At 43.6% G+C, this 27,023-nt stretch overlaps 1 protein-coding gene across 1 annotated transcript in view; it reads right to left on the bottom strand.

Moving 5' to 3' along the window:
• Positions 1 to 27,023, bottom strand: part of LOC124009583 (calsyntenin-2-like) — a 305,367-nt gene that overhangs the window by 13,252 nt on the left and 265,092 nt on the right. The window contains exons 9-10 of the mRNA XM_046321501.1: positions 2,728 to 2,890; positions 390 to 556 (exon numbers count right to left, since the gene is read on the bottom strand). Of these exons, the coding sequence (XP_046177457.1) occupies positions 390 to 556; positions 2,728 to 2,890 (330 nt within the window). The remainder of the gene's footprint in view (positions 1 to 389; positions 557 to 2,727; positions 2,891 to 27,023) is intronic.

Consider the following 27,023-nt stretch of genomic DNA (forward strand, 5'->3'; position numbering starts at 1 on the left):
GCCAAACAACATCTTAAAATGAAGCACATGAATCTGCTTTATAACCGCTGTAGAGTCTAACTGGCATACATAAGCAGCGCGTGAAGTTTGGGGAATATCATTTTCCCCATTAAAAATGAACCTTTATAAGAGAGCCAAGAGTGTGCAAAGCTGTCATCGAGGCAAAACGGTGGCTACTGAAGAATCTCAAATATAAAATATATTTGGATTTGTTTAACACTTTTTTTGGTTACTACATGATTCCATGTGTTATTTCATAGTTTTAATATATTCCCTATTATTCTACAATATAGAAAATAGTAAAATAAATAAATACCCTTGAATGTGTAGGTGTGTCCACACTTTTGACTGGTACAGTGTATCTGCTTGTGTTTGCCCCAGTGACTCACCTTGATATCCTTGCCCAGGCTCTCCAGTGAGTTGATGTCCAGTCCTTCCTTACAGGCCTGTAGACAGGAGATGACTTTCTGGGTCTCTATCTTGCCTGGCCGGATGGTCAGACCTGACAGACTTCCCCGGAAGTACTGGGTGAACCGCGGGTTGGACACCTCACCACCTAGGGAGGACAAGAGGAAGGTTTTTTTTGTTCAGTTCAAAGGTGCAATATTGTACAATCAAGTGGTGGACAATGATTGTCTTCTCCTTTATCTGTTCTGAAAGCACAGTGCAATGAAAGCATTATGGAGCATGCCTCTATTATAATAGTAGGAACATGCTTTGGTCATTTTTAATTTGACAGTATTTTACTTTATTTACTTAGTTTAAGCTAGAAATAACACTAGTAAAAGAGAAGAACCTATATAACTTACCTTTCAACAAGACGAAGCTATTTAAACAATGGCTAACACAGTTACCTTTGTTTTTGCATCACTTCCTAGTAGGCTGAAACATCAAGTAAATACCAACTGAAACAGGACTGTGAAATAAAGACAGTAGCGTGACTATGGAAATGATAGCCCGTTTTGTTTATCAGCTTCCATCTGCTCTCCCCACTCTTTTTAAAAAACGACTTTCAAAACAACAAAATAAAATGTCCAATCTGAGGTAGATTTGGGCTCAGAGCAGAGGGACACTAGGCCTTCAATAAAAAGAACTAGCGTCGTCTTTTTTAGGCAAGTGTGTGTTTTTCTTCTTTGATTCACTGGCAGATGGTGCTAGCAGTTTGCTAGTCGTTAACGGTCCCCGAGCCGTGTCTCTTGCTGACATACTCAAGTGTTCTCGCCTCCGCCTGCACCAGCCTGATTTAAAAATTATTTTATATTTTCCCAGACAGATGTTATCAATTAAGTATTGTGGCACCGAAGCACAGAGCGAGAGTGTGTTTTTGGGCTTATTTCGGTCTCGTCCCCCCCAAAGAGGAGAATTTGAACAAGAAGACATTCAGCATTTAGGCTTCAGTGCTAACATATGCTATTTTTACACACCTGGCTGCATAATATTTACACCTGCCGTAGGAAAGATAGCAATTAAGTTGAAATGGATTGTTTGAACAAGTTGTATTAGGAAATTAGAGAAGGTTCAGGATTATGTTTATGGTTTAGAAGAGGCTTCTATCGCAGTAGGCCTGAGGCCAGCCAGAGTCTGTCTGCCCTAAACTTCCCCAGTAGTGACATTGCACAGAGAAACTGCTTGTCTACTCTCCATAAGAAGAGCACCATTAAGAGCAATCTCAATAAATGGTTTCCTCACGAAAATGGACAAAACAAACCATATTCTGCTTTTCTCGTCACAAGTCACACGTCTTGTTTTGCTTAGGGCGCGCTAAGGTCAGGGCTGGTGCCTTTCATTCCTTGTGTCTCTTCATTACGTTGTTGATTGCGTGCAGGGTGGTTGGGGGGGGTGAGAGAAATGCAATCCTGTTCACTAATGGTCTGCAAAGTTATCAGTTGCAGCTTAGTGAAGCTTATAGCAGCTTCATTGGGATGTAATAGCCAGAGAACTTGTACTCCATTCAGGCTGGCTTAATCCCTTCTTCAGGGCTTTCTCACACAATCACAGATTCATGGAAAGAGAGAGGGAAAAGAGAACTGCAACCAGGAGCCAGATGAAAATAAATTCAGACGACACCGGAATGCGGCTGACGTTGGACCTCGAGCGTGGCTCATGGGATTCAGCTGTATCCATCTGTCCCCCAGCTGACACATTTATATAATTATTATTTTGATCATAAAAAGCAATGTTAAGTAGTGCTTCTTCATTCAAATGGATTCATTAGTCCCCTCTTTTCAAGCGGCTGGAATTGACAGCCTGTGTTTCCTTTTTGATGTCTCCAAGCTTGAGCCTCTCTCTCTCTCTGTCTCTGTGTGTCTCAGTGTCTCTCTGCGTCTGTCTGTGTCTGTCTGTGCTCCTGCTGCAAGCTCTCTTAGTCTTAAGTTGGGGAGTGTTTAATCACTGTCTTGGACTGGATAAGGGAAACTGACTCATCCCTATGGTAACAGGCAAGGCATACTGAAACATGAAACACTACGTGACTACCTAAAGTCCTGGTCAATTGAAACCAATAAACAGTTGTTCCTGGGATACGGAAAACCACATTATTCTTGGTCTGTGAGGAAACATGTCCAAATCAAAGGAAAATGATGTGACTCCTCCCTCCCTGCTCCTCCCCTCCCCTTATTTTACAGTAAAAAATACAGAAATTCTATAGGTACGCTGTGCATATTAGGACAGCCTCAGAGTCACAGAGTCGGTATGGACAACGGACCCTATACAGGAGTCTATAATGACCTTGCCAGCAGGCACCCACTGTCAGCTGGGTGTCAATTGATGAGGGATGGATGGGCCAATCATCGGTCACCAGGTAGGGTTCGTAGGTTACGCCATCTACGAAGAGAATCACGGCAGGGAACTCCACATTGATCACGTAGTAGTGCCACTCCTTGTCACAGATCTGTAAGACATTGGGACATGCTGTTAGCATTGAGTTAAACCAATGAGCTGTGTTGCTCTGGGTTTGTTGAGAAGTTAATTAAGCACAGTATTTGTATTTATTATGGATCCCCATTAGCTGCAGGCAGGGCAGCAGCTACCCTTCCTGGGGTCCAGCAAAGTTAAGGCAGTTATACAATTTAAAAAAACATTACAATACATTCACAACAGATTTCACAACACATTAAGTGGGTGCCCGCAGGCCACTACTCTACTACCACATATCTACAACACAAAATCCATGTGTATATGTGTATATAGTGCATATAGTATTGTGTGTGTGTCTCTTCACAGTCTCCGCTGTTCCATAAGGTGTATTTTTATCTTTAACAAAAACAAAAGATCTAATGTATGGCTTGCATGAGCCGCCGTGCTGCCCTGTTCTGAGCCAATTGCAATTTTCTCCGACTGAACAGTAGTCCAGGTGTGTCAAAACTAGGGCCTGATGGGCCTGCCTTGTTGATAGAGCTGTTATGAAGGCAGAGCAGCCCTGTATACTGTACAGCTAATGTTGTATCAATATGTTTTTACGATGACAGTTTTACAATCCAGGGTTACATCAAGCAGTTTAGTCACCTAGCTAAAGTGTATAGTGCCGAGTCATCCGCTTACATAGACACACTGGCTTTACCCTTACTATTATTAGGTAGCGAAATTACTTTTCCTTCCCTCCAGGCCTGAGGTCACACACTTTCTACTAGGCTTAAATTGAAGATACGGCAATTATTAGTGGCAATATCGTCTGCTATTATCCTCAGTAATTTTGCATCCAAGTTGTCAGACCCTGGTGGCTTGTCGTTGTTGATGGACAAAACTTTTTTTTACATTTTTTTAACTCGTCCGCACTCACTTTACGGAATTCAAAATTACAATGCTTGTCATTTGCCAAAATGTCTAAAAACCTGTTTTTGCTTTGTCATATTATGTGTAGATTGATGAGGGGATAAAAACGATTTGATCAATGTTAGAATAAGGCTGTAACCGTAACAAAATGTGGAAAAGTCAAGGGGTCTGAATACTTTCTGAATGCACTGTATATTTGGATGTCTAGTGTCAGCGTTTGTTGCTGGAAAGTTTGCTAATCTTGCCACAATGAATGACGGAGCTGACTTTTCTAAAGTGCTCCAAAGCTTTTTACTATCATTCTTTATGCCATTTATGTTTATTTCATAGTGTAGTTTCTTCTTATTTTTATTCAGTTTAGTCACATTCTAAATTTGAGGTATGTTTGCCAATCGGTTGTGCAGGCAGACTTATTTGCCATTCCTTTTGCCTCGTACCTCTCAACCATACAAATGTTAAATTCCTCATCAATCCACAGGGATTTAACAGTTATTACAGTCATTTTCTTAATGGGTGCATGCTTACTAGTGACTGAGATAAGCAATTTCATAAATGTGTCAAGTGCAGTGTCTGGTTGCTCTTCGTTACACACCACGGACCAACAAATATTCTTTACATCAACAACATAGAAATCACTACAAAACGTATTGTAAGACCTCTTATACACCATTTTAGTCCCAGCCTCTGGAACTTTGGTTTTCCTAGAAATGGCTACTGTATTGTGATCGCTACATTTCTGCAACATTAGGAAAACTGTGATCAATACAAGTTGATGATTTCATTCCTGTGCTGATTGTAACTTCCTTGGTAGGTTGACTGATAACCTGAACCAGGTTGCAGGCACTAGTTACAGTTGTAAGCTTTCTCTTGAGTGGGCAGACTGATGAGAACCACTCAATATTGATATCACATATATTATAACCTATAATCTACGGGTGGTCCTTCTGTAGCTCAGTTGGTAGAGCATGGCGCTTGTAACGCCAGGGTAGTGGGTTCGATTCCCGGGACCACCCATACGTAGAATGTATGCACACATGACTGTAAGTCGCTTTGGATAAAAGCGTCTGCTAAATGGCATATATTATTATTATTATTATTATTATTATTATAAAGCATTTCACACATTTTATCCAGAAACCGACTGTTGGCACTTGGTGGTCTATAGCAGCTTCCCACCAGAATAGGCTTTAGCTGAGGCAGATGAACCTGTAGCCATATTACTTCAACAGTATTTAACATGAGAGCCTCTCTAAGCTTAACAGAAATGTAGATCTGAATATAAACGGCAACACCTCCACCTTTGTCATTTCTGTCTTTTCTGTAGATGTTATAACCATTTATTGCTACCACTGTATTATCAAAGGTATTATCTAACTGAGTTTATCTAAGTGAATGTCATCTGTTACTAGCAAATTATTGATTTCATGAACCTTGTTTCTTAAGATACATATGTTAATGTGGGCTGTTTTTAGCACTTTTCTGGGATGCTTGATTGTTTTCATTGCTTACCGGGAAGCTTAGTGGAGGTAGACATGCTCATGTTATTTATGTTAGTGCAGGGTGAGCTGCACACAGTGGACTTCCTACTAGGGCACACCGCCTCAGTGCTAACAGTATAACTCTGGCCCATAGGCACATGATTACTGTATACAATAGCTGTGGGATCAGCAGAGGCATTCTGGGCAGTAAGAGGGACATACATTATGTTACTAACATTGTGTCTTCTAACGCCCCTGATGTAATGTACTTTTGCTGAAGCATTATGACAACTCAGTGACACAATGGTAGAGATTAACTGAGCTGGGCTTGGGTCATTGATAAGTCATTGTCTCAACGCAGCCTTATAATGAAGTGAAAGGATCCAGGAACACAATTGATTTGGGTGGATGTTTTACTAGAAGTAGCTGTAACAGGATGAAAATTACCCAGAGACTGGGAAGCCATTTTAAAGGGGAACATCACCCACTGATTTGGCCTGATTTTGGGGGGCTTGTGTGAATGTGATTATCATTGGATTCAATAAGATATAATACTGTAACAAACCAGCCCACAGACATGGTGCAAGCACTTCAAAGTTGGTCACTTCTATGGAGACTGTGGTTAGTGCACTTGCCTTGGGAACTGATATTTGTGAGTCCTTAGGTCAGCCCCACAAATTCATCGCAATATCATAATAATGCACCTGGGTTTCACACTTTACAGTCTTTCATATCGCTGTGGACAATATTTCATGAATTAACTACTTATTTGTGGTTATCATGAAGCCCAAATCCAATAACGCTTGTTTGGCAGTCTCCCTCCCACCCTCTGTAATGAAAAACACATTAAACTTCATTCAGATTCATCCCGCTCCCCTCTTGATCATTTGTTGTCTGTTTCGGGGTAATTAATTAAGTTTAACTTTAATGAGTTGCTCATTAAGGGAACATCGATTTACGAGCGTTGAGTCAGGGGACCGTCACAAAACTTTTTCATCAAGCCTAAAACACTTGCTCACCTTTGGTGGTTCAGTCTCCCCAGAAGCAGAATCAAAGCCTGTCAAATCCAGCCCAGCAGTCAGTCAAGGGCCAGCCAATCGAAAGGAAATTGACCCAGCTCAGCTCTTATAATAGTGTTCTGTTGCCCCCTGGTGAATATCTAGTGCTGAGACAGTTCCAGTGAGAAGCTGGCCTATATCGCTGATCTTGGATCAGCTTTCAACTCAAATCAAATCAAATGTTATTTGTCACATACACATGGTTAGCAGATGTTAATGCGAGTGTAACGAAATGCTTGTGCTTCTAGTTCCGACAATGCAGTAATAACCAACAAGTAATCTAACTAACAATTCCAAAACTACTGTCTTATACACAGTGTAAGGGGATAAAGAATATGCACATAAGGATATATGAATGAGCGATGGTACAGAGCAGCATAGGCAAGATACAGTAGATGGTATCGAGTACAGTATATACATATGAGATGAGTATGTAAACAAAGTGGCATAGTTAAAGTGGCTAGTGATACATGTATTACATAAGGATGCAGTCGATGATATAGAGTACAGTATATACGTATGCATATGAGATGAATAATGTAGGGTATGTAATATTATATTAGGTAGCATTGTTTAAAGTGACTAGTGATATATTTTACATCATTTCCCATCAATTCCCATTATTAAAGTGGCTGGAGTTGAGTCAGTGTCAGTGTGTTGGCAGCAGCCACTCAATGTTAGTGGTGGCTGTTTAACAGTCTGATGGCCTTGAGATAGAAGCTATTTTTCAGTCTCTCGGTCCCAGCTTTGATGCACCTGTACTGACCTCGCCTTCTGGATGATAGCGGGGTGAACTGGCAGTGGCTCGGGTGGTTGTTGCCCTTGATGATCTTTATGGCCTTCCTGTAACATCGGGTGGTGTAGGTGTCCTGGAGGGCTGGTAGTTTGCCACCGGTGATGCGTTGTGCAGACCTCACTACCCTCTGGAGAGCCTTACGGTTGTGGGTGGAGCAGTTGCCGTACCAGGCGGTGATACAGCCCGCCGGGATGCTCTCGATTGTGCATCTGTAGAAGTTTGTGAGTGCTTTTGGTGACAAGCCAAATTTCTTCAGCCTCCTGAGGTTGAAGAGGCGCTGCTGCGCCTTCTTCACGATGCTGTCTGTGTGACTAGACCAATTCAGTTTGTCTGTGATGTGTATGCCGAGGAACTTAAAACTTACTACCCTCTCTACTACTGTTCCATCGATGTGGATAGGGGGGTGTTCCCTCTGCTCTTTCCTGAAGTCCACAATCATCTCCTTAGTTTTGTTGACGTTGAGTTTGAGGTTATTTTCCTGACACCACACTCCGAGGGCCCTCACCTCCTCCCTGTAGGCCGTCTCGTCGTTGTTGGTAATCAAGCCTACCACTGTTGTGTCAATTTGTAAGTCCGCAAACTTGATGATTGAGTTGCAAACTTGATGATTGAGTTGGAGGCGTGTGTGGCCACGCAGTCGTGGGTGAACAGGGAGTACAGGAGAGGGCTCAGAACGCACCCTTGTGGGGCCCCAGTGTTGAGGATCAGCGGGGTGGAGATGTTGTTGCCTACCCTCACCACCTGGGGGCGGCCCGTCAGGAAGTCCAGTACCCAGTTGCACAGGGCGGGGTCGAGACCCAGGGTCTCGAGCTTAATGATGAGCTTGGAGGGTACTATAGTGTTGAATGCCGAGCTGTAGTCGATGAACAGCATTCTCACATAGGTATTCCTCTTGTCCAGATGGGTTAGGGCAGTGTGCAGTGTGGTTGAGATTGCATCGTCTGTAGACTTATTTGGGCAGTAAGCAAATTGGAGTGGGTCTAGGGTGTCAGGTAGGGTGGAGGTGATATGGTCCTTGACTAGTCTCTCAAAGCACTTCATGATGACGGAAGTGAGTGCCACGGGGCGGTAGTCGTTTAGCTCAGTTACCTTAGCTTTCTTGGGAACAGGAACAATGGTGGCCCTCTTGAAGCATGTGGGAACAGCAGACTGGTATAGGGATTGATTGAATATGTCCGTAAACACACCGGCCAGCTGGTCTGCGCATGCTCTGAGGGCGCGGCTGGTGATGCCGTCTGGGCCTGCAGCCTTGCGAGGGTTAACACGTTTAAGTGTTTTACTCACCTCGGCTGCAGTGAAGGAGAGTCCGCATGTTTTCGTTGCAGGCTGTGTCCGTGGCACTGTATTGTCCTCAAAGCGGGCAAAAAAGTTATTTAGTCTGCCTGGGAGCAAGACATCCTGGTCCCCAACTGGGAGTCGTAACTGTCAGGGGGTACATCGCAAAACTGACCTTGGATTAGAGGTTAAAGAGAGATTGAGTCTTACATGGCTGACCTCTATTGTGGAGGGAGATAACTGTCAAATAGCAGTAGTACAGTACTATATGATTGGAAATGTCTAGTAGTTCAGACCGCTCTGGATAAAGCCCCCAAGCACAAAGCTAGGATCAACCCATTATCATTAGGAAGTAAAGCACAGACATTGCCTTAGATCAGAAGTTGAGGGGTAACTTCATTCTATTATATGAACTATATATATATATATGGAGGGAGATTGCTGTCAAACAGTCTAACAGTGTTTGTAGATGTCTCCCTAGTCCTCGGAGGGGTTTATCATTCAAGTAATGCACTCTCATGCTGCTACTGATTACCAGTGAGCCATGAACAACCTCTCCTCTCAGTGCACAACGCAGGCAGGAAGGGCTAACTCCTTCCCCGATGCCTCGCACACTCAGGAAGCCTTTCATGCTCACAAACTTGAGGCATCATTTTAAATGTTTTTTTTTGTTGTATTTTTTAAAACCAGGTTGAGTAATACCGTACAAGGTTCCTCGCTGTCGTTAAACAATGATACACTATCCACGTGGCCACAGGTGGGCTCGTATGCCTACATACAGATGTCGGACCTTAACTTGATCACTCTTTAATCGCAGATAATTTTTCTGCTGCATCAGGAGATTCTAATGAGCTTCTTGATTTAGATAAATTCCCTGAAAATGAGCAGTTATTTCTTCTCTCCATGTGGGGGCAGTCGAGTCATTGGGATCAGGACTTGCTATCAAAATTATTTTCTCTCTCGCTCGTTCAAACGCTAGGACTAGGTCCTATTACTGCAACATTCAAATGTACAAAGATCTATCTGGAATGCAGCCATACACATCAACACCTAAACTGTGGCCTAAGGAACATTAATTGCCTATAATAATCAGATGTAAAGACAAGACTACTCACAAGGCAGGCAATACGCTCGACCTCATCTTTACTAGATGCTGTTCTTCCACTAACCTCATTGCAACTCCCCTCCAAGTCTCCGACCACTACCTTGTATCCTTTTCCCTCTCGCTCTCATCCAACACTTCCCACACTGCCCCTACTCGGATGGTATCGCGCCGTCCCAACCTTCGCTCTCTCTCCCCCGCTACTCTCTCCTCTTCCATCCTATCATCTCTTCCCTCTGCTCAAACCTTCTCCAACCTATCTCCTGATTCTGCCTCCTCAACCCTCCTCTCCTCCCTTTCTGCATCCTTTGACTCTCTATGTCCCCTATCTTCCAGGCCGGCTCGGTCCTCCCCTCCCGCTCCGTGGCTTGACGACTCAATGCGAGCTCACAGAACAGGGCTCCGGAAGGCCGAGCGGAAATGGAGGAAAACTCGCCTCCCTGCGGACCTGGCATCCTTTCACTCCCTCCTCTCTACATTTTCCTCCTCTGTCTCTGCTGCTAAAGCCACTTTCTACCACTCTAAATTCCAAGCATCTGCCTCTAACCCTAGGAAGCTCTTTGCCACATTCTCCTCCCTCCTGAATCCTCCTCCCCCTCCCCCCCTCCCCTCTCTGCAGATGACTTCGTCAACCATTTTGAAAAGAAGATCGACGACATCCGATCCTCGTTTGCTAAGTCAAACAACACCGCTGGTTCTGCTCACACTGCCCTACCCTGTGCTCTGACCTCTTTCTCCCCTCTCTCTCCAGATGAAATCTCGCGTCTTGTGACGGCCGGCCGCCCAACAACCTGCCCGCTCGACCCTATCCCCTCCTCTCTTCTCCAGACCATTTCCGGAGACCTTCTCCCTTACCTCACCTCGCTCATCAACTTATCCCTGACCGCTGGCTACGTCCCTTCCGTCTTCAAGAGAGCAAGAGTTGCACCCCTTCTGAAAAAACCTACACTCGATCCCTCCGATGTCAACAACTACAGACCAGTATCCCTTCTTTCTTTTCTCTCCAAAACTCTTGAACGTGCCGTCCTTGGTCAGCTCTCCCGCTATCTCTCTCAGAATGACCTTCTTGATCCAAATCAGTCATGTTTCAAGACTAGTCATTCAACTGAGACTGCTCTTCTCTGTATCACGGAGGCGCTCCGCACCGCTAAAGCTAACTCTCTCTCCTCTGCTCTCATCCTTCTAGACCTATCGGCTGCCTTCGATACTGTGAACCATCAGATCCTCCTCTCCACCCTCTCCGAGTTGGGCATCTCCGGCGCGGCCCACGCTTGGATTGCGTCCTACCTGACAGGTCGCTCCTACCAGGTGGCGTGGCGAGAATCTGTCTCCTCACCACGCGCTCTCACCACTGGTGTCCCCCAGGGCTCTGTTCTAGGCCCTCTCCTATTCTCGCTATACACCAAGTCACTTGGCTCTGTCATAACCTCACATGGTCTCTCCTATCATTGCTATGCAGACGACACACAATTAATCTTCTTCTTTCCCCCTTCTGATGACCAGGTGGCGAATCGCATCTCTGCATGTCTGGCAGACATATCAGTGTGGATGACGGATCACCACCTCAAGCTGAACTTCGGCAAGACGGAGCTGCTCTTCCTCCCGGGAAGGACTGCCCGTTCCATGATCTCGCCATCACGGTTGACAACTCCATTGTGTCCTCCTCCCAGAGCGCTAAGAACCTTGGCGTGATCCTGGACAACAAACTGTCGTTCTCAACTAACATCAAGGCGGTGGCCCGTTCCTGTAGGTTCATGCTCTACAACATCCGCAGAGTACGACCCTGCCTCACACAGGAAGCGGCGCAGGTCCTAATCCAGGCTCTTGTCATCTCCCGTCTGGATTACTGCAACTCGCTGTTGGCTGGGCTCCCTGCCTGTGCCATTAAACCCCTACAACTCATCCAGAACGCCGCAGCCCGTCTAGTGTTCAACCTTCCCAAGTTCTCTCACGTCACCCCGCTCCTCCGCTCTCTCCACTGGCTTCCAGTTGAAGCTCGCATCCGCTACAAGACCATGGTGCTTGCCTACGGAGCTGTGAGGGGAACGGCACCTCAGTACCTCCAGGCTCTGATCAGGCCCTACACCCAAATAAGGGCACTGCGTTCATCCACCTCTGGCCTGCTCGCCTCCCTACCACTGAGGAAGTACAGTTCCCGCTCAGCTCAGTCAAAACTGTTCGCTGCTCTGGCTCCCCAATGGTGGAACAAACTCCCTCACGACGCCAGGACAGCGGAGTCAATCACCACCTTCCGGAGACACCTGAAACCCCACCTCTTTAAGGAATACCTAGGATAGGATAAAGTAATCCTTCTCACCCCCTCCCCCCTTAAAATATTTAGATGCACTATTGTAAAGTGGTTGTTCCACTGGATGTCATAAGGTGAATGCACCAATTTGTAAGTCGCTCTGGATAAGAGCGTCTGCTAAATGACTTAAATATAAATGTAAGATGAAAAGGACAATTGCGAGGTAGAAAACCACGCAAAAAAACGCTGCCCATGATTTGATCTACAGTATAAACTATGTTATCGAAAAAGACGACATCTTAAGATTTCTTGTAAACCTAAGGTTACAAATCAACTGTCAAAATTGAGTGCAATCGTGACCTGGGGTGGTCCAGCAGTTAGTGCTGCTGCCTTCAGCATGCACATATAGGCCATATTGTGTCGGCATGGGTTCGATTCCGGCCCATGCCCATCTGGCACAAATAACTCAATCCCCCCCGATTGACTTGATTTAGTTACATATTTCAAATATGGACAGTCCAGGGATATTTTACTCCCGGTGTTGATAAATGGCCATACCAGACACATCATTTAAAAAAAGACAGTTATGTTTAATGGATAATGTACAGTGCCTTCAAAAAGTATTTATTCCCCTTGACTAATTCCACATTTTGTTGCGTTACAACCTGAATACACATTATTTTTTATTTATTTTCCCATCTACATCTACCCCACAATGACAAAGTGAAAAACTTATTTGTGTTTGCACATTTATTGAAACATACAGAAATATCTCATTTACATATGTATACACACTCCTGAGGCAATACATGTTAGAATCACCTTTGGCAGCGATTATAGCTGTGAGTCTTTCTGGGTAAGTCTCTAAGAGCTTTGCACACCTGGATTGTACAACATTTGCATAGTATTCTTGAAAGAATTCTTCAAGCTTTGTCAAGTTGGTTGTTGATCATTGCTAGACAGCCAGTCAAAACTGTCACTAGGCCACTCAGGAACATTCAATGTCATCTTGGTAAGCAACCACAGTGTACACTGAGAGGAAAAAACATTAAGGAATCCTGCTCTTTCCATGAAATAGACTGACCAGGTGAATCCAGCTGAAAGCTATGGTCCCTTAATGATGTCCCTTGCTAAATCCACTTCAATCAGAGTAGATGAAGGGGAGGAGATAGGTTAAATAAGGATTTTTAAGTCTTGAGACAATTGAGACGTGTGTCATTCAGAGGGTGAATGGGCAAGACAAAATATTTAACTGCCTTTGAACGGGGCATGGTAGAAGGTGCCAGATGCACCAGTTTGAGTGTGTCAAGAATTGTAACGCTGCTGGGTTATTCATGCTCAACAGTTTCCTGTGTGTATCAAGAATGGTCCATCGCCCAAAGGCCATCCAGCCAACTTGACACAAATGTGGGAAGCATTGGAGTCAACATGGGCTAGCATCTCTGTGGAACACTTTTGACACCTTGTAGAGTCCATGACTAATTGAGACTGTTCTGAGCAACTCGATATTAGGAAGGTGTTCTTAATGTAATGTACACTCAGTGTATATTTGGAAAATTACATAATTAGTCATGCTATCCTGTGTTTTACTGCTTAAGAAATAGTCTCGTTATATTATATTTTTCTAACCTCATACCAACTTGTCTTTGTGTGACTTAGTCATAAGACTGGGCGTATAGCTAAGATCCGTTAGGTGCGACCGCAGCATGTGAGACATCCCCTGAGTTTACTATCTGCAGAAGGTCAGCTGTGCGGAACCTTGCAGGAAGGAGCACATTATAGTGTGAACTGTGACAAAACGCAGGTATACGTTTGAGCCCTCGTGCAATCAACCTCAGGCTATTTTAATCTGCACAGACAAACCAATGGCCTTTTACACTATGTTCAGCCTTTGTTATCCGCTACACTGCCACATAGACAAAAGAGGTTGCACTTTTTCTATAAAAGCAGAGACTCGACTATGTTTGTTAAGCTTTCAACTCCTAGTGAACCTTACCGGTGACAAGCAGACCCATAACATGATGCAGTCACCATCATGCTTGAAAATATGAAGAGTTGTACTTAGTGATGTGTTGTGTTAGATTTGCTCCAAACATAACACCTTGTATTCAGGACATAAAGTTAATTTATTTGCCAATCTCTTTGCAGTTCTTTGCATGTTTTGGAATATTTTTGGGTCATTCCAGAATTGGAGGACAATTTAGGCATTAAAGTAAAACACTTTTGAAAAATGAACCCTTTATTTTATCATTTTCTGTTATGTGTTTAAGAAAAACAGGCAACAAACCATCAAATAATTTGATTCGTCAGGCTCAGGCATCAAGTACTTTTTATGTGATCTTTCACTTGTTGCGTGCTATGCTTGGTGCAACCCTGTTACGAATACCCAGGAACCTGAAAAAAAGTATATTTTAAAATATTGTTTATTAAATCCTTTAACATTAAGTAAAGAAAGTCACATTCACATTGAATACTAATTTAATTTCAGAAACTTTTGAAATATATCTTGCCCAACTTTTCAATAGCCACACGTTTTATTTTTGACTAATTTCAGTATTTATTTTCAAATATTTCCTCATACGTTATGCATATAATCATTCAAGCTATTAGAAAGTACAATAGGTTAAACCCACGTGAGCTGAGAAAATCATTTAAGATTATTTTTATAAAATTATATGGTAACAAGGTTGAAATTAGAGTAACAGGATAGCGCAAAGGAACAGGGTTGGAACAGATCACATTACATTTGATTGTAGATCATGACATAAATGTGACAAATAATTACCCAGGACCACAGGAATGTTGTGTAATAATATTTTATATATCTTTTCGAAAAAGGATCAACAGGATGAGTAGGAATGTTTTTTTTTTAAATCTTTTTTTTTTAAGACCTCAAACTGGATCTGATCAAATATTCAATGGACAAACATAAAAACAATTGTCATATCACAGTAGGCCGACAACCAGGCATTAAAATGAATGAGCATATCAAAAAGAGTCATGAACTGATGCAATATTTTAGAAAGCTGATGTTATAATGTTCAGATTTAATTTTAGTGGCTGACCAGAGTATCCCATACCTCACTTGCGATGCCCATGTGGCGTGAGGTAACGTTCTCTGGGGGAGGAATGAGGGTTAGCACATCCTCAAAGGGATACCAAAGCAGATTGTCCCTCAACGGCCGGGAAAAAAACGGTTTACTCCAACTCTATGCCTACATTTCACCTGGCAGTGGGTCTTACTCACCTCTTGGATGATCCCTGGGTAGATTGTGTGGTCGTACACCAGGGCACACCATTTCCCCACAATCTCTGGACTGTGTCACAGCACTTCTTCTGGAGTGCTGTGTATGGGGTCGTCTGTGTGGTCATCTGTGTGGTCGTCTGTGTGGTCGTCTGTGGGATTAAAGCTGAAGCCCTTTGTTTTTTGGCAATCACACTCCAGATTCCCTGTTGCAGAACACAGGCAGCGGACGTCGCGGTAGAGAATTTTCCCAGGTGAAAGAGTGACCACCTGGTGGAGCCTCATTGTGGACGGTACGGCTGGAAAGTCAGCTGGCTTTTCTTTCACTGCACCTCCACAGCTTGTAAAACAATTTCACCTTCGATTGTCCCTCACTCAGAGCTTGGTACAGGGACAATGCAGTTGGGATATCAACTCCTTGACTGACAAGCCTGTCGGCCCTCCTCTTCAATGTGCCACCCACACCACCTGGGGCACCTTTGCCATGACTGGCTTCAAAGTAGTTCCAGGTTCCTCTTGTAAACCCCTTCTTGAAAATGTCAGTACACAAGAGGGTCAAAATGACCACGCTGCTTGTACTGTGTGCAAGTGTAACGGATGTGAAATAGCTAGCTAGTTAGCGGTGGTGCGCGCTAAATAGCGTTTTAAAATCGGTGACGTCACTTGCTCTGAGACCTTAAAGCGGCATTTGTGGAGCGATGGGTAACGATGCTTCGTGGGTGACTGTTGTTCATGTGTGCAGAGGGTCCCTGGTTCGCGCCCGAGTATGGGCGAGGGGACGGTCTACAGTTATACTGTTATACAGGGACCATTGCTAAAAAAAATGGATGGTTGTCACATCTGGGCATCTCTCTTGGATTTCCCTCAGGATGGGCTCCAGGTGTTGCCATATGGCAGGTGGTCCCTTCAATCTGGATGCCGACACAGTGCAGAAGGAGGTAGGGGCAGATGTCCCCCCCCCCACATAGTAAACCCCAGTGTGCAAAGTGGCCTGATGGTGTGATGCACCAAAATGGACAGCTTGTACTTGAGCGCTGTACTTGCAGCCGTAGCTCTCAGCGAAGTCAATATGGACTGCACATTCATTTGGAGGGAGGTTTAGCTTCAGGGCCCGTGAGAAAGCATATTGCCGTCTGATGTTATGGAGATGGTGCCTGGACTTCTGGAGCAAAAATGTTAAAAAGTTCCCACCAGCTCTTCTGGGCATTCAAAATATTTTTTTTCAAAGTAATCTTTGAGGCTGTTCCAGGATCATTTTTGTGCTCTTTGTCCACAGTGGCCCACTGAAGGTAGGAGACGCAATCTGTGGCTCTGTGGCGGCTTTTGAGTGTTTAGATATTAATTGCTGCATTGCTCACATTCCCCATATGTACATTGCTTGCTTGTGGTGTCAAACGTGATGGCATGTGTCAGGCTCTCCGAATTGGATAGGTAGATGATGTGCATCTGGTGTAGCTTTTTTGGCAATAAAGCCTTGATTTTCATGTTGTTTGCACATGCATGTGTCACGATCTGCCAATGTTAGATGCACAACCCAGTAGGGGCAAAGTGTGAAGAACAGTGAGTATGACAGATGGAGATTGGTATGCTCATCCAGGAACTTCAAAATGGGGGTTCTTCATTGAATCCACCACTTCTGTAGCTCAGTTGGTAGAGCATGGCGCTTGTAACGCCAGGGTAGTGGGTTCGATCCCCGGGACCACCCATACGTAGAATGTATGCACACATGACTGTAAGTCGCTTTGGATAAAAGCGTCTGCTAAATGGCATATATTATTATTATTATTATATTATAATCTTTTCAGCATTTTCATTCAGTCACAGTTTGCTTTTCTCCCCCAGTTGTGATCCTGCTGACATCGTCATGTAAAAATAATCACCATTGATCTCAGCATGGCAGCAATCCCCTCGTGCTTCTTCCTCTGGTACCTGTAGACATTTTCATTTGCCAGTTTTGTCCACCTCCTCCTTGAAAATCCAAAAACCTCATTTTCCAACCTCTGCAACCTGTACTTCTTCAGGATTTTGCTGGTGACTATTCCTGCAATGACTTGTCCGTCACTCTCTCTCTTTTTGAATGAGTGTACTAGTTGCGTAATTTCTCAGCTACTGCTGTATGAAACAACAGGGTTCTCCTTGGGGATATGCCCGAGATTTGCCGAACCAACTTGTCGGATCTTGGAGGTGGGTGGTCCTTTTTCGGTCGTTGGAGCCACTTTCTGAATTTTTCTGCTCGCTGTTCAACTCTCCTCAACTGATCTTGTAGTTTCTGCAGCTCCCCGTTTAATTTTGCTTTGGCCGACCTCCTTTTTCTTCTCCCAAGATCACGTTGCCTAAAATAAACATATAAATATATTGTCACTTAACCATTTCCCCTGCAGCAAAATAGACATCGCCAGCCATTAACTCTAACCACATGGATACTTTTATTAATGATTTCACAGGAGCAACTCATTTGAGGGTAGTTACCCAGTAATTCATAGATATAAATTACTTACTAATGATGGTTAATATAAAGTGTTGCGCTTGTTATTATTACATATTATACCTAAGTAAAAGTGATGCCTATTTCACTGTTCATTGTACAGATACAGTTCCTTTACTTAAAAATATCCTCGTGACCTGTGCTTACACTAACTGCATTCCTCAATAACCTTAAATTCTGTTCTGACCTTCAAGTCCCAGGTTGAGGGCTGACTGGATATTCTGATCTGACTGGAGGATCAGGCCTGACTGGATATTCTGGTCTGACTGGAGGATCAGGTCTGACTGGAGGATCAGGGCTGACTGGAGGATCAGGTCTGACTGGAGGATCAGGGCTGACTGGAGGATCAGGGCTGACTGGAGGATCAGGCCTGACTGGATATTCTGGTCTGACTGGAGGATCAGGCCTGACTGGATATTCTGATCTGACTGGAGGATCAGGCCTGACTGGATATTCTGGTCTGACTGGAGGATCAGGCCTGACTGGATATTCTGGTCTGACTGGAGGATCAGGCCTGACTGGATATTCTGGTCTGACTGGAGGATCAGGCCTGACTGGATATTCTGGTCTGACTGGAGGATCAGGTCTGACTGGATATTCTGGTCTGACTGGAGGATCAGGGCTGACTGGAGAATCAGGTCTGACTGGAGGATCAGGGCTGACTGGAGGATCAGGGCTGACTGAAGGATCAGGTCTGACTGGAGGATCAGGTCTGACTGGAGGATCAGGGCTGACTGGAGAATCAGGTCTGACTGGAGGATCAGGGCTGACTGGAGGATCAGGGCTGACTGGAGGGGTGTTTAATCCTTCAAGTACATTTTTCCTGGCATTACTCCTTATGAGCCTCTCTTCACTTTTTTCACGGGGCACGAGTGCTCTAACACCGCAGCCTTTTTGCATTTTCTTCTTCCCTGTTTCTACATCTTTCTTCCACTTCTCTTTCTCCTTTTCTAAGTACTGCTGTCTCCTCTGTTCATCAGCATGTTACTTGAATTATATGACACTCAATCAAGGCAGAAAAGATTGGAAAAATATGGAAAATAGAAGAGAGGACTTACCTTTGGTCTAGACAATGGTGTTAGCAAATGGCTTGATGATGTCATTTCCTCTGTGTCATGTGACTCACTGTTTTTTCCTTTCCTCTGCCAGGCTAAATAGGTTTCGGTAACAAGACTGAGTGCATGTTGTGGGACACAACTTCAGTGCATAATTAATATCATTTAAAATACATTTTTGATTATACAAATTGTTTTAACACTTACAAGAGACATATATCAACAAACTCATACCAAAAAAAAGTAGATTTAAACCTTATTTGAACTGTTATATTTGATGTGCAAGTTGGTCATCAAGAAGGTGGGACAAGAAAGAAAAAGCCATTTTGCGGGGTGCTCGAGAGCCATTTGGTATTTTAAATCATTTTGGAACTACTTTTGTTCTACAACTGTATTTACATTTTGTCTCAAGACAAGTATAATTTACACAAGTGCATATTTTAGTATTTTGGGCATGGATTATTTGAAATTTCATGGGTGGGACAGAAAATGTCCTCCAATTCTGGAATGACCCTTATATTCTGTACAGGCAAATGATGTGTGCATAATTTCAAAAGCAGCTGATTTTATCCTTCATTTCGGGGCTGAGTAAGTAGCGAAAACCTACAGGACGGTAGCTCTCCAGGAACAGGGCTGGAGAGCCCTGCTATACAGGGTTCATACAGTCAAATTCAAGTACTTTCAAGGACTTTTTCCAGCAATTCATTGTAATTTGTAAAGACCTATATTTTATATGTAATTGCTGTAATAGCTTATAGACAAAAAGTAAGCATTACCACTTGCATTTTTTTAATAGGCCTACCCATTGGCATTATGCATTAACATTCACATTATTTTTTTACATTCTGAATAAACATGTCTGAATAATATGGGCATTGCCTGACTAAATAAACAGCATGCTTCCCAACACAAACACACTAATGGAGTATGTCCATGTGGTAGCTAGTCAGTCTCGCCATTTGAGATGTTGAAGAATGAGCGAGGGGTCATTCATTGTATCATGTTTTAAAATGAGAAAGCGACCAAAAACGGTGTTCCCTTTCTAATGGAACACTTTGTATAGATGCGGTAAAGAGGCCAATGAAACTTGACGAAAACAATGGAAAAGTCATGGAAAATATCCCGGAAAATATCCCGGAAAATATCCCGGATCTCCTCATTGCACCCCAGCAAAATTAATTAGCAAAATTAGCATACATGTAGGTTATTGTTTATATGTGTATTTCACTCTAGGTTGAGGTAAAAATCTGAGTATAATGCTTGGATTGCGTCCTACCTGACAGGTCGCTCCTACCAGGTGGCGTGGCGAGAATCTGTCTCCTCACCACGCGCTCTCACCACTGGTGTCCCCCAGGGCTCTGTTCTAGGCCCTCTCCTATTCTCGCTATACACCAAGTCACTTGGCTCTGTCATAACCTCACATGGTCTCTCCTATCATTGCTATGCAGACGACACACAATTAATCTTCTCCTTTCCCCCTTCTGATGACCAGGTGGCGAATCGCATCTCTGCATGTCTGGCAGACATATCAGTGTGGATGACGGATCACCACCTCAAGCTGAACCTCGGCAAGACGGAGCTGCTCTTCCTCCCGGGGAAAGACTGCCCGTTCCATGATCTCGCCATCACGGTTGACAACTCCATTGTGTCCTCCTCCCAGAGCGCTAAGAACCTTGGCGTGATCCTGGACAACACCCTGTCGTTCTCAACCAACATCAAGGCGGTGGCCCGTTCCTGTAGGTTCATGCTCTACAACATCCGCAGAGTACGACCCTGCCTCACACAGGAAGCGGCGCAGGTCCTAATCCAGGCACTTGTCATCTCCCGTCTGGATTACTGCAACTCGCTGTTGGCTGGGCTCCCTGCCTGTGCCATTAAACCCCTTCAACTCATCCAGAACGCCGCAGCCCGTCTGGTGTTCAACCTTCCCAAGTTCTCTCACGTCACCCCGCTCCTCCGTTCTCTCCACTGGCTTCCAGTTGAAGCTCGCATCCGCTACAAGACCATGGTGCTTGCCTACGGAGCTGTGAGGGGAACGGCACCTCAGTACCTCCAGGCTCTGATCAGGCCCTACACCCAAACAAGGGCACTGCGTTCATCCACCTCTGGCCTGCTCGCCTCCCTACCACTGAGGAAGTACAGCTCCCGCTCAGCCCAGTCAAAACTGTTCGCTGCTCTGGCCCCCCAATGGTGGAACAAACTCCCTCACGACGCCAGGACAGTGGAGTCAATCACCACCTTCCGGAGACACCTGAAACCCCACCTCTTTAAGGAATACCTAGGATAGGATAAGTAATCCCTCTCACCCCCCCCCCCTTTAAGATTTAGATGCACTATTGTAAAGTGACTGTTCCACTGGATGTCATAAGGTGAATGCACCAATTTGTAAGTCGCTCTGGATAAGAGCGTCTGCTAAATGACTTAAATGTAAATGTAAATGTTGTATGGATGTCGACCCCAATACTGTACATGTTCAAGTCATCGTCGCCAATCGACTGCATTACAGTTCAAAACGACAACCACCACTGATTTCTCTTTGCTAGCTATGCTACCAGCTTATATGAACAGGAGTTAGCATTTAGCAGTCACTTTTTCTAAACCTAAAAAGCGACTACTTCTAAATGTTATGCAGCGAAAAAAGCCAATTCGGACATTAGTAACCACATTGTGGGCCCGTTACAATACATCAATCATGACGGATTTGACAAATATCCACATGGTTAGATCAGATTGGTTGAGAATGTGCGCCAATCTGTCTTCCATTGACCTATGGAAAACCAAATTAAAGGCAAAATTCGATGTCTAGCTCATAATAAACACGACAGACTATCGCAACACCCATCAGTTGAAACGATGGGAAACAAACGAAAGCGGCTACATCTCTCATAAAAACTGATCAGAAATGAAATCACAGAATAATTATACTGGAGCGGTAGAACTTTTAAAATCGGTGCCCATAACTTCAATTACTTTTCAAGGATCAAATACCCTGATTTTCAATTAAGATCCAACATCTGTAGAGATGCCTTCATGTTCACGGACACACGCACACACACAAACAAGTGTCGCTGTCACGCTGTGTAACTGACTGGTGTCTCCTGGGAACCACCATCCTCAGTAGCTCCTCTCCGTGACTACTCTCTCCAGGGAGATACCACGCCGCTCCTCACTGCACACACCCTCTTCTGATCTCCCCGTCTCAGAATGTTACAGAATATCTCTCTACCGGCCTTTGCATGTCTCTGTATAGAACAGGTTCACCAAGCAATTGGCACTAGGTGCAAAGTTTGTCAGGCAACAAAACACCAAACAGAAAGCTAAAGGATGGAACACTATTAATTTACATTCCCTCTTATCTTTGTTCTGGTCTCTATAGTTCATATCCTATATGAAAAACGGATGTGTCAAATCTGGCCCTATGTGTCACAGTCATCTGACTTGCCGGATTAAATAAAGGTCAAACAAAAAACTAATCTCAGAGACTCGGTTACATGTACTGATGTTGGTCCTTGTTGGAATGACATGTTGAAGTACAGATCCTTCCCTTGATAACTCTATGAGCGAAAGCATCTCCTATACACGGACTGAGAACTCAAAAGCTAGGATATTATCCATAGGACAACAACAAAGTCAGAATATGTAATCACCTCATCACTTCATGTCTGTGATCCATGCTCGACTTAACTAAACCGACAGAATAAGATGCCACTTTCGTTTAGCTGGTGTTACGTGAGTGAGGTGTACAAGCGCCACGCACGCACACGCACTGTAATGAATCCTCAGGGAGAAAAATGTGTAGATTCACACGCAGAGCGTGGCAGGTGTTTATTTTGCCTTCACAGAAGGCAGGAATCGTGGACACAGTCAAACAGGCAGGTGAATCAAAACTAGGACTGAAGGCTTTAACTGGTTCTCACAAACGAGCTAGGAAAAGGCTTAGTAGAGTCCAAACGAACAATACCTCACAAAGGCACAAACAGAATGAACTGAACTAAATAAGGAGCTGATGAGACCAGGTGAGGAACTAACACAGGGGGAATCAATGAACAAAAATGAAAGACGGGGCTACGTTCAAGAACACAACGAAACAGAACACAAGGTTGACTAAGAAAACAAATACAGAAACTTACACAGGCACGTAGGGTAGACACTGTATAAGTATCAATACAGACATAGAGACATTTGACATCTGTTTTCTCTCCAGCTGTTAACTGTTCACTGTTAAATCTGTCTGGTGTCACCATATTGCATCTTGACCTTCAGCGCTAACAAAGGACAAGCGTGAAAATAAAGAGCAGGTTGCAGTGGAGATCATTGTCTGCCTCAACACCATTAAGTTTTATCGGAGAGCTGTTTTCACTCATCAGGCATATATTGGGTTGTGTCCCATTGAAAGCAATAGAACATTGTGCTGTGCCACCATAGAGTATGGACTGTTAAAAAATCATGACAAATCAGAATGTCCGTTCTACCCATTCAGCCCATTTTATTTCCGACGCACTGGCGGAAAGGGATTGTCGTCTTAAACGACACACCCACTTCCTGTGAAAGCTGCATTTCTGGATGAATACGACACTGGACTCTGACACAATAGAGGAGGGAGAAGAGGATGAAATTAGGTGACAGCTCTCCCTCTTTCCTTTCCCTGATAAGGAGTCTATGCTACATGGGCTCCATACACAGCGACACAGTCTACTGAAGCATGAGACTGTCGGAAGTGGCTGATGGTGTCGAGTAGAATTCAGGGGCCAGGGCAGCCTCCACTGTCACACTCTCTACCGGGCCACTGTGTGTATGTGATAATAAAAACAAACATCATCATCTCATAAATGATCAGGTCTTCGAGGGGAGCGGAAAATGGCGTAACAGTCTCTTAAGTCATTTCCTCTCCCTCCGGTATGGCTACATTTTATTCTGGTGGCATGGGGCTTCCATACAGCTCAACAGGACTATAAAAGATCATCTGACACATTCCATTATTACAGCTGTAATTGTGAGCCACTGACTTGAGGGAACAGGAGCCAAACAGGACTGAACGCTTGATCTTACATGTATTGTACATCAAACGTGCATTAAACATGGAATAATATTCACAAAAGTAGCTCGCCTCACAATGTGTAAAATACAATATCCTGTCAAAAGGGATATATCCTGTCAACACAAACATATTCATTCTTGTTGCATTGAGTGTCCATGTGATGCTTGCGATATATCCTTTCCCAAAGATACACAAAACACGTTACTCATACGGTATTAGACCGAGCCAGGATATGTCCAGAGGCATCTCTCCCGATCTTTCTCCACTGGGCCAGTTAATATGGTAGTTCACATCCTCAGCACACACTATTGAACTACATCAGTGTGGGAAGCAGTAGCATTAACATTTCACTGCAGAGCCATTAGTATGTCAATAATCTCAGCCGGCAGTCTGAGGCTCCGCGGCATTCCTTAGGGGTGTGTGTGCATACGTGTGTGTGCACCTGCGAGTGTGTGTGTACATGTCTGTCTGTGTCTGTCTGTGTGTGTGTGTGTGTGTGTGTGTGTGTGTGTGTGTGTGTGTGTGTGTGTGTGTGTGTGTGTGTGTGTGTGTGTGTGTGTGTGTGTGTGTGTGTGTGTGTGCACCTGTGTGTGTGTGTGTGTGTGTGTGTGTGTGTGTGTGTGTGTGTGTGTGTGTGTGTGTGTGTGTGTGTGTGTGTGTGTGTGTGTGTGTGTGTGTGTGTGTGTGTGTGTGTGTGTGTGTGTGTGTGTGTGTGTGTGTGTGTGCGTGCGTGCGTGCGTGTCCCTGGCACCACAATGGTGGAACCAGCTTCCCCCTGAAGCTAGGACAGCAGAGTCTCTGTACATTTACCGAAAACATCTAAACCCTACCCATAAAATGTACATATGTGTGCTCCTACGTGTGTAAGAAATATAGAGATGGTGTACTTGTGTTTGTAAGTAATAACATACTGTACAGTGGACTCAGAAAGTATTCAGACACCTTGACTTTTTCCACATTTTGTTACGTTACAGCCTGACTCTAAAATGGATTAAATACATTTTATTTCATCATCATTATACACACAATTATTCCCAATAACGTTAAAACAGAAAACAGGTTTTTAGAATTGTTTGCAAATGTATTACAAATATAAAACAGAAATACCTTATTTACATAAGTATTCAGACCCTTTGCTATGAGACTTGAAATTGAGCTCAGGTGCATCCTGTTTCAATTGATCGTCCTTGAGATGTTTCTACAACTTGATTGGAGTCCACCTGTGGTAAATTCAATTGATTGTCACAGCAAAAACCAAGCCATGAGGTCGAGGGAATTGTCCGTAGCGCTCCGAGACAGGTTTGTGTCGCGGCACAGATCTGGGGAAGGGTACCAAAACATTTATGCAGCATTGAAGGTCCCCAAGAACACAGTGGCCTCCATCATTCTTAAATGGAAGAAGTTTGGAACCACCAACACTCTTCCTATAGCTGGCCGCCCAGCCAAACTGAGCAAACTAAGACGCTCAAGCGTCACGTCTGGAGGAAACCAGGCATCAACTGGCAAATACCATCCCTACTGCAAAGCATTTGTGGCAGCATTATGCTGTGGGGATATTTTTCAGGGGCAGGGAGACTCGTCAGGGTCGAGGAGAAGGTGCTCAGAGAAAAGTACAGAGAGATCCTTCATAAAAACCTGCTCCAGAGCGCTCAGGACCTCAGACCGGGGCGAAGGTTCATGACCCTAAGCACACAGCCAAGACACCGCAGGAGTGGATTCGGGACAAGTCTCAGAATATCCTTGAGTGGCCCAGCCAGAGCCCGGACTTGAACCCGTTTGAACATCTCCTGAGAGACCTGAAAATAGTTGTGCACCAACTACCAATAGTATGTGCTCCCCATACAACCTGATAGAGCTTAAGAGGATCTGCAGAGAAAGAATGGGAGAAACTCCACAAATATAGGTGTGCCCAAATTGTTTGTAGCGTCCGAGAGAACACATATCAGTTTGCAATAAATGAATAAATAAATAAATGGTCTTTTTTGCTTTCTTGAGTAAGGCAGCTCCAAAGTGCAGGTGTTTCAGGCTAGCTCAGTGCTTTCTGTGTTGGAGAGACAGCCAGTGGAAAATACAGAGCGTAAGATAATCTTCTCTACTTGCACCATGAGTTCTGTCACTCATGGGGACACTAAAGTCGCCGCAAAATATACCGGGAGAGCTAGGAAGTTCAACCCCCTCGGGTGCTGCCATACATCATACAAGGCTCAAGGTCATTGGCCAAAGATAAAATGACATCAAATCACGTTATATCCACCGCAGCCTTGATTAGACAGACCATGTCAGCATCATACTTTCAAAATCTTAGCTAGCAAGCTAGACAAGCGATCATCGTCATGAATCAAGTCGACAATCCACTGGCAGATCCTTTTCAATCCTTGTTATATGAATATAATGTTGGTCTAATGTTGTTATGATCTAATGGTCTAATGTTGTTATGGTCTAATGGTCTAATGTTGTTATGGTCTAATGTTGTTATGTTCTAATGGTCTAATGTTGTTATGGTCTAATGGTCTAATGTTGTTATGGTCTAATGGTCTAATGTTGTTATGGTCTAATGGTCTAATGTTGTTATGGTCTAATGTTGTTATGATCTAATGGTCTAATGTTGTTATGGTCTAATGGTCTAATGTTGTTATGGTCTAATGGTCTAATGTTGTTATGGTCTAATGTTGTTATGGTCTAATGTTGTTATGTTCTAATGTTGTTATGGTCTAATGGTCTAATGTTGTTATGGTCTAATGTTGTTATGATCTAATGGTCTAATGTTGTTATGGTCTAATGGTCTAATGTTGTTATGGTCTAATGGTCTAATGGTGTTATGGTCTAATGGTCTAATGTTGTTATGGTCTAATGTTGTTATGATCTAATGTTGTTATGGTCGAATGTTGTTATGGTCTAATGTTGTTATGATCTAATGTTGTTATGGTCTAATGGTCTAATGTTGTTATGGTCTAATGTTGTTATGGTCTAATGTTGTTATGGTCTAATGTTGTTATGGTCTAATGTTGTTATGGTCTAATGTTGTTATGGTCTAATGGTCTAATGCTGTTATGATCTAATGGTCTAATGCTGTTATGATCTAATGTTGTTACGATCTAATGTTGTTATGATCTAATTGTCTAATGTTGTTATGGTCTAATGGTCTAATGTTGTTATGATCTAATGGTCTAATGTTGTTATGGTCTAATGTTGTTATGGTCTAATGTTGTTATGGTCTAATGTTGTTATGGTCTAATGGTCTAATGTTGTTATGATCTAATGTTGTTATGATCTAATGTTGTTATGATCTAATGGTCTAATGCTGTTATGGTCTAATGGTCTAATGTTGTTATGGTCTAATGTTGTTATGGTCTAATGGTCTAATGTTGTTATCGTAGAATGTATGCACACATGACTGTAAGTCGCTTTGGATAAAAGCGTCTGCTAAATGGCATATATTATTATTATTTATTATATTAATATAACTTGTAGAT

The sequence above is a fragment of the Oncorhynchus gorbuscha genome, linkage group LG22, assembly GCF_021184085.1.
Source record: "Oncorhynchus gorbuscha isolate QuinsamMale2020 ecotype Even-year linkage group LG22, OgorEven_v1.0, whole genome shotgun sequence".
Lineage (NCBI taxonomy): Eukaryota > Metazoa > Chordata > Actinopteri > Salmoniformes > Salmonidae > Oncorhynchus > Oncorhynchus gorbuscha.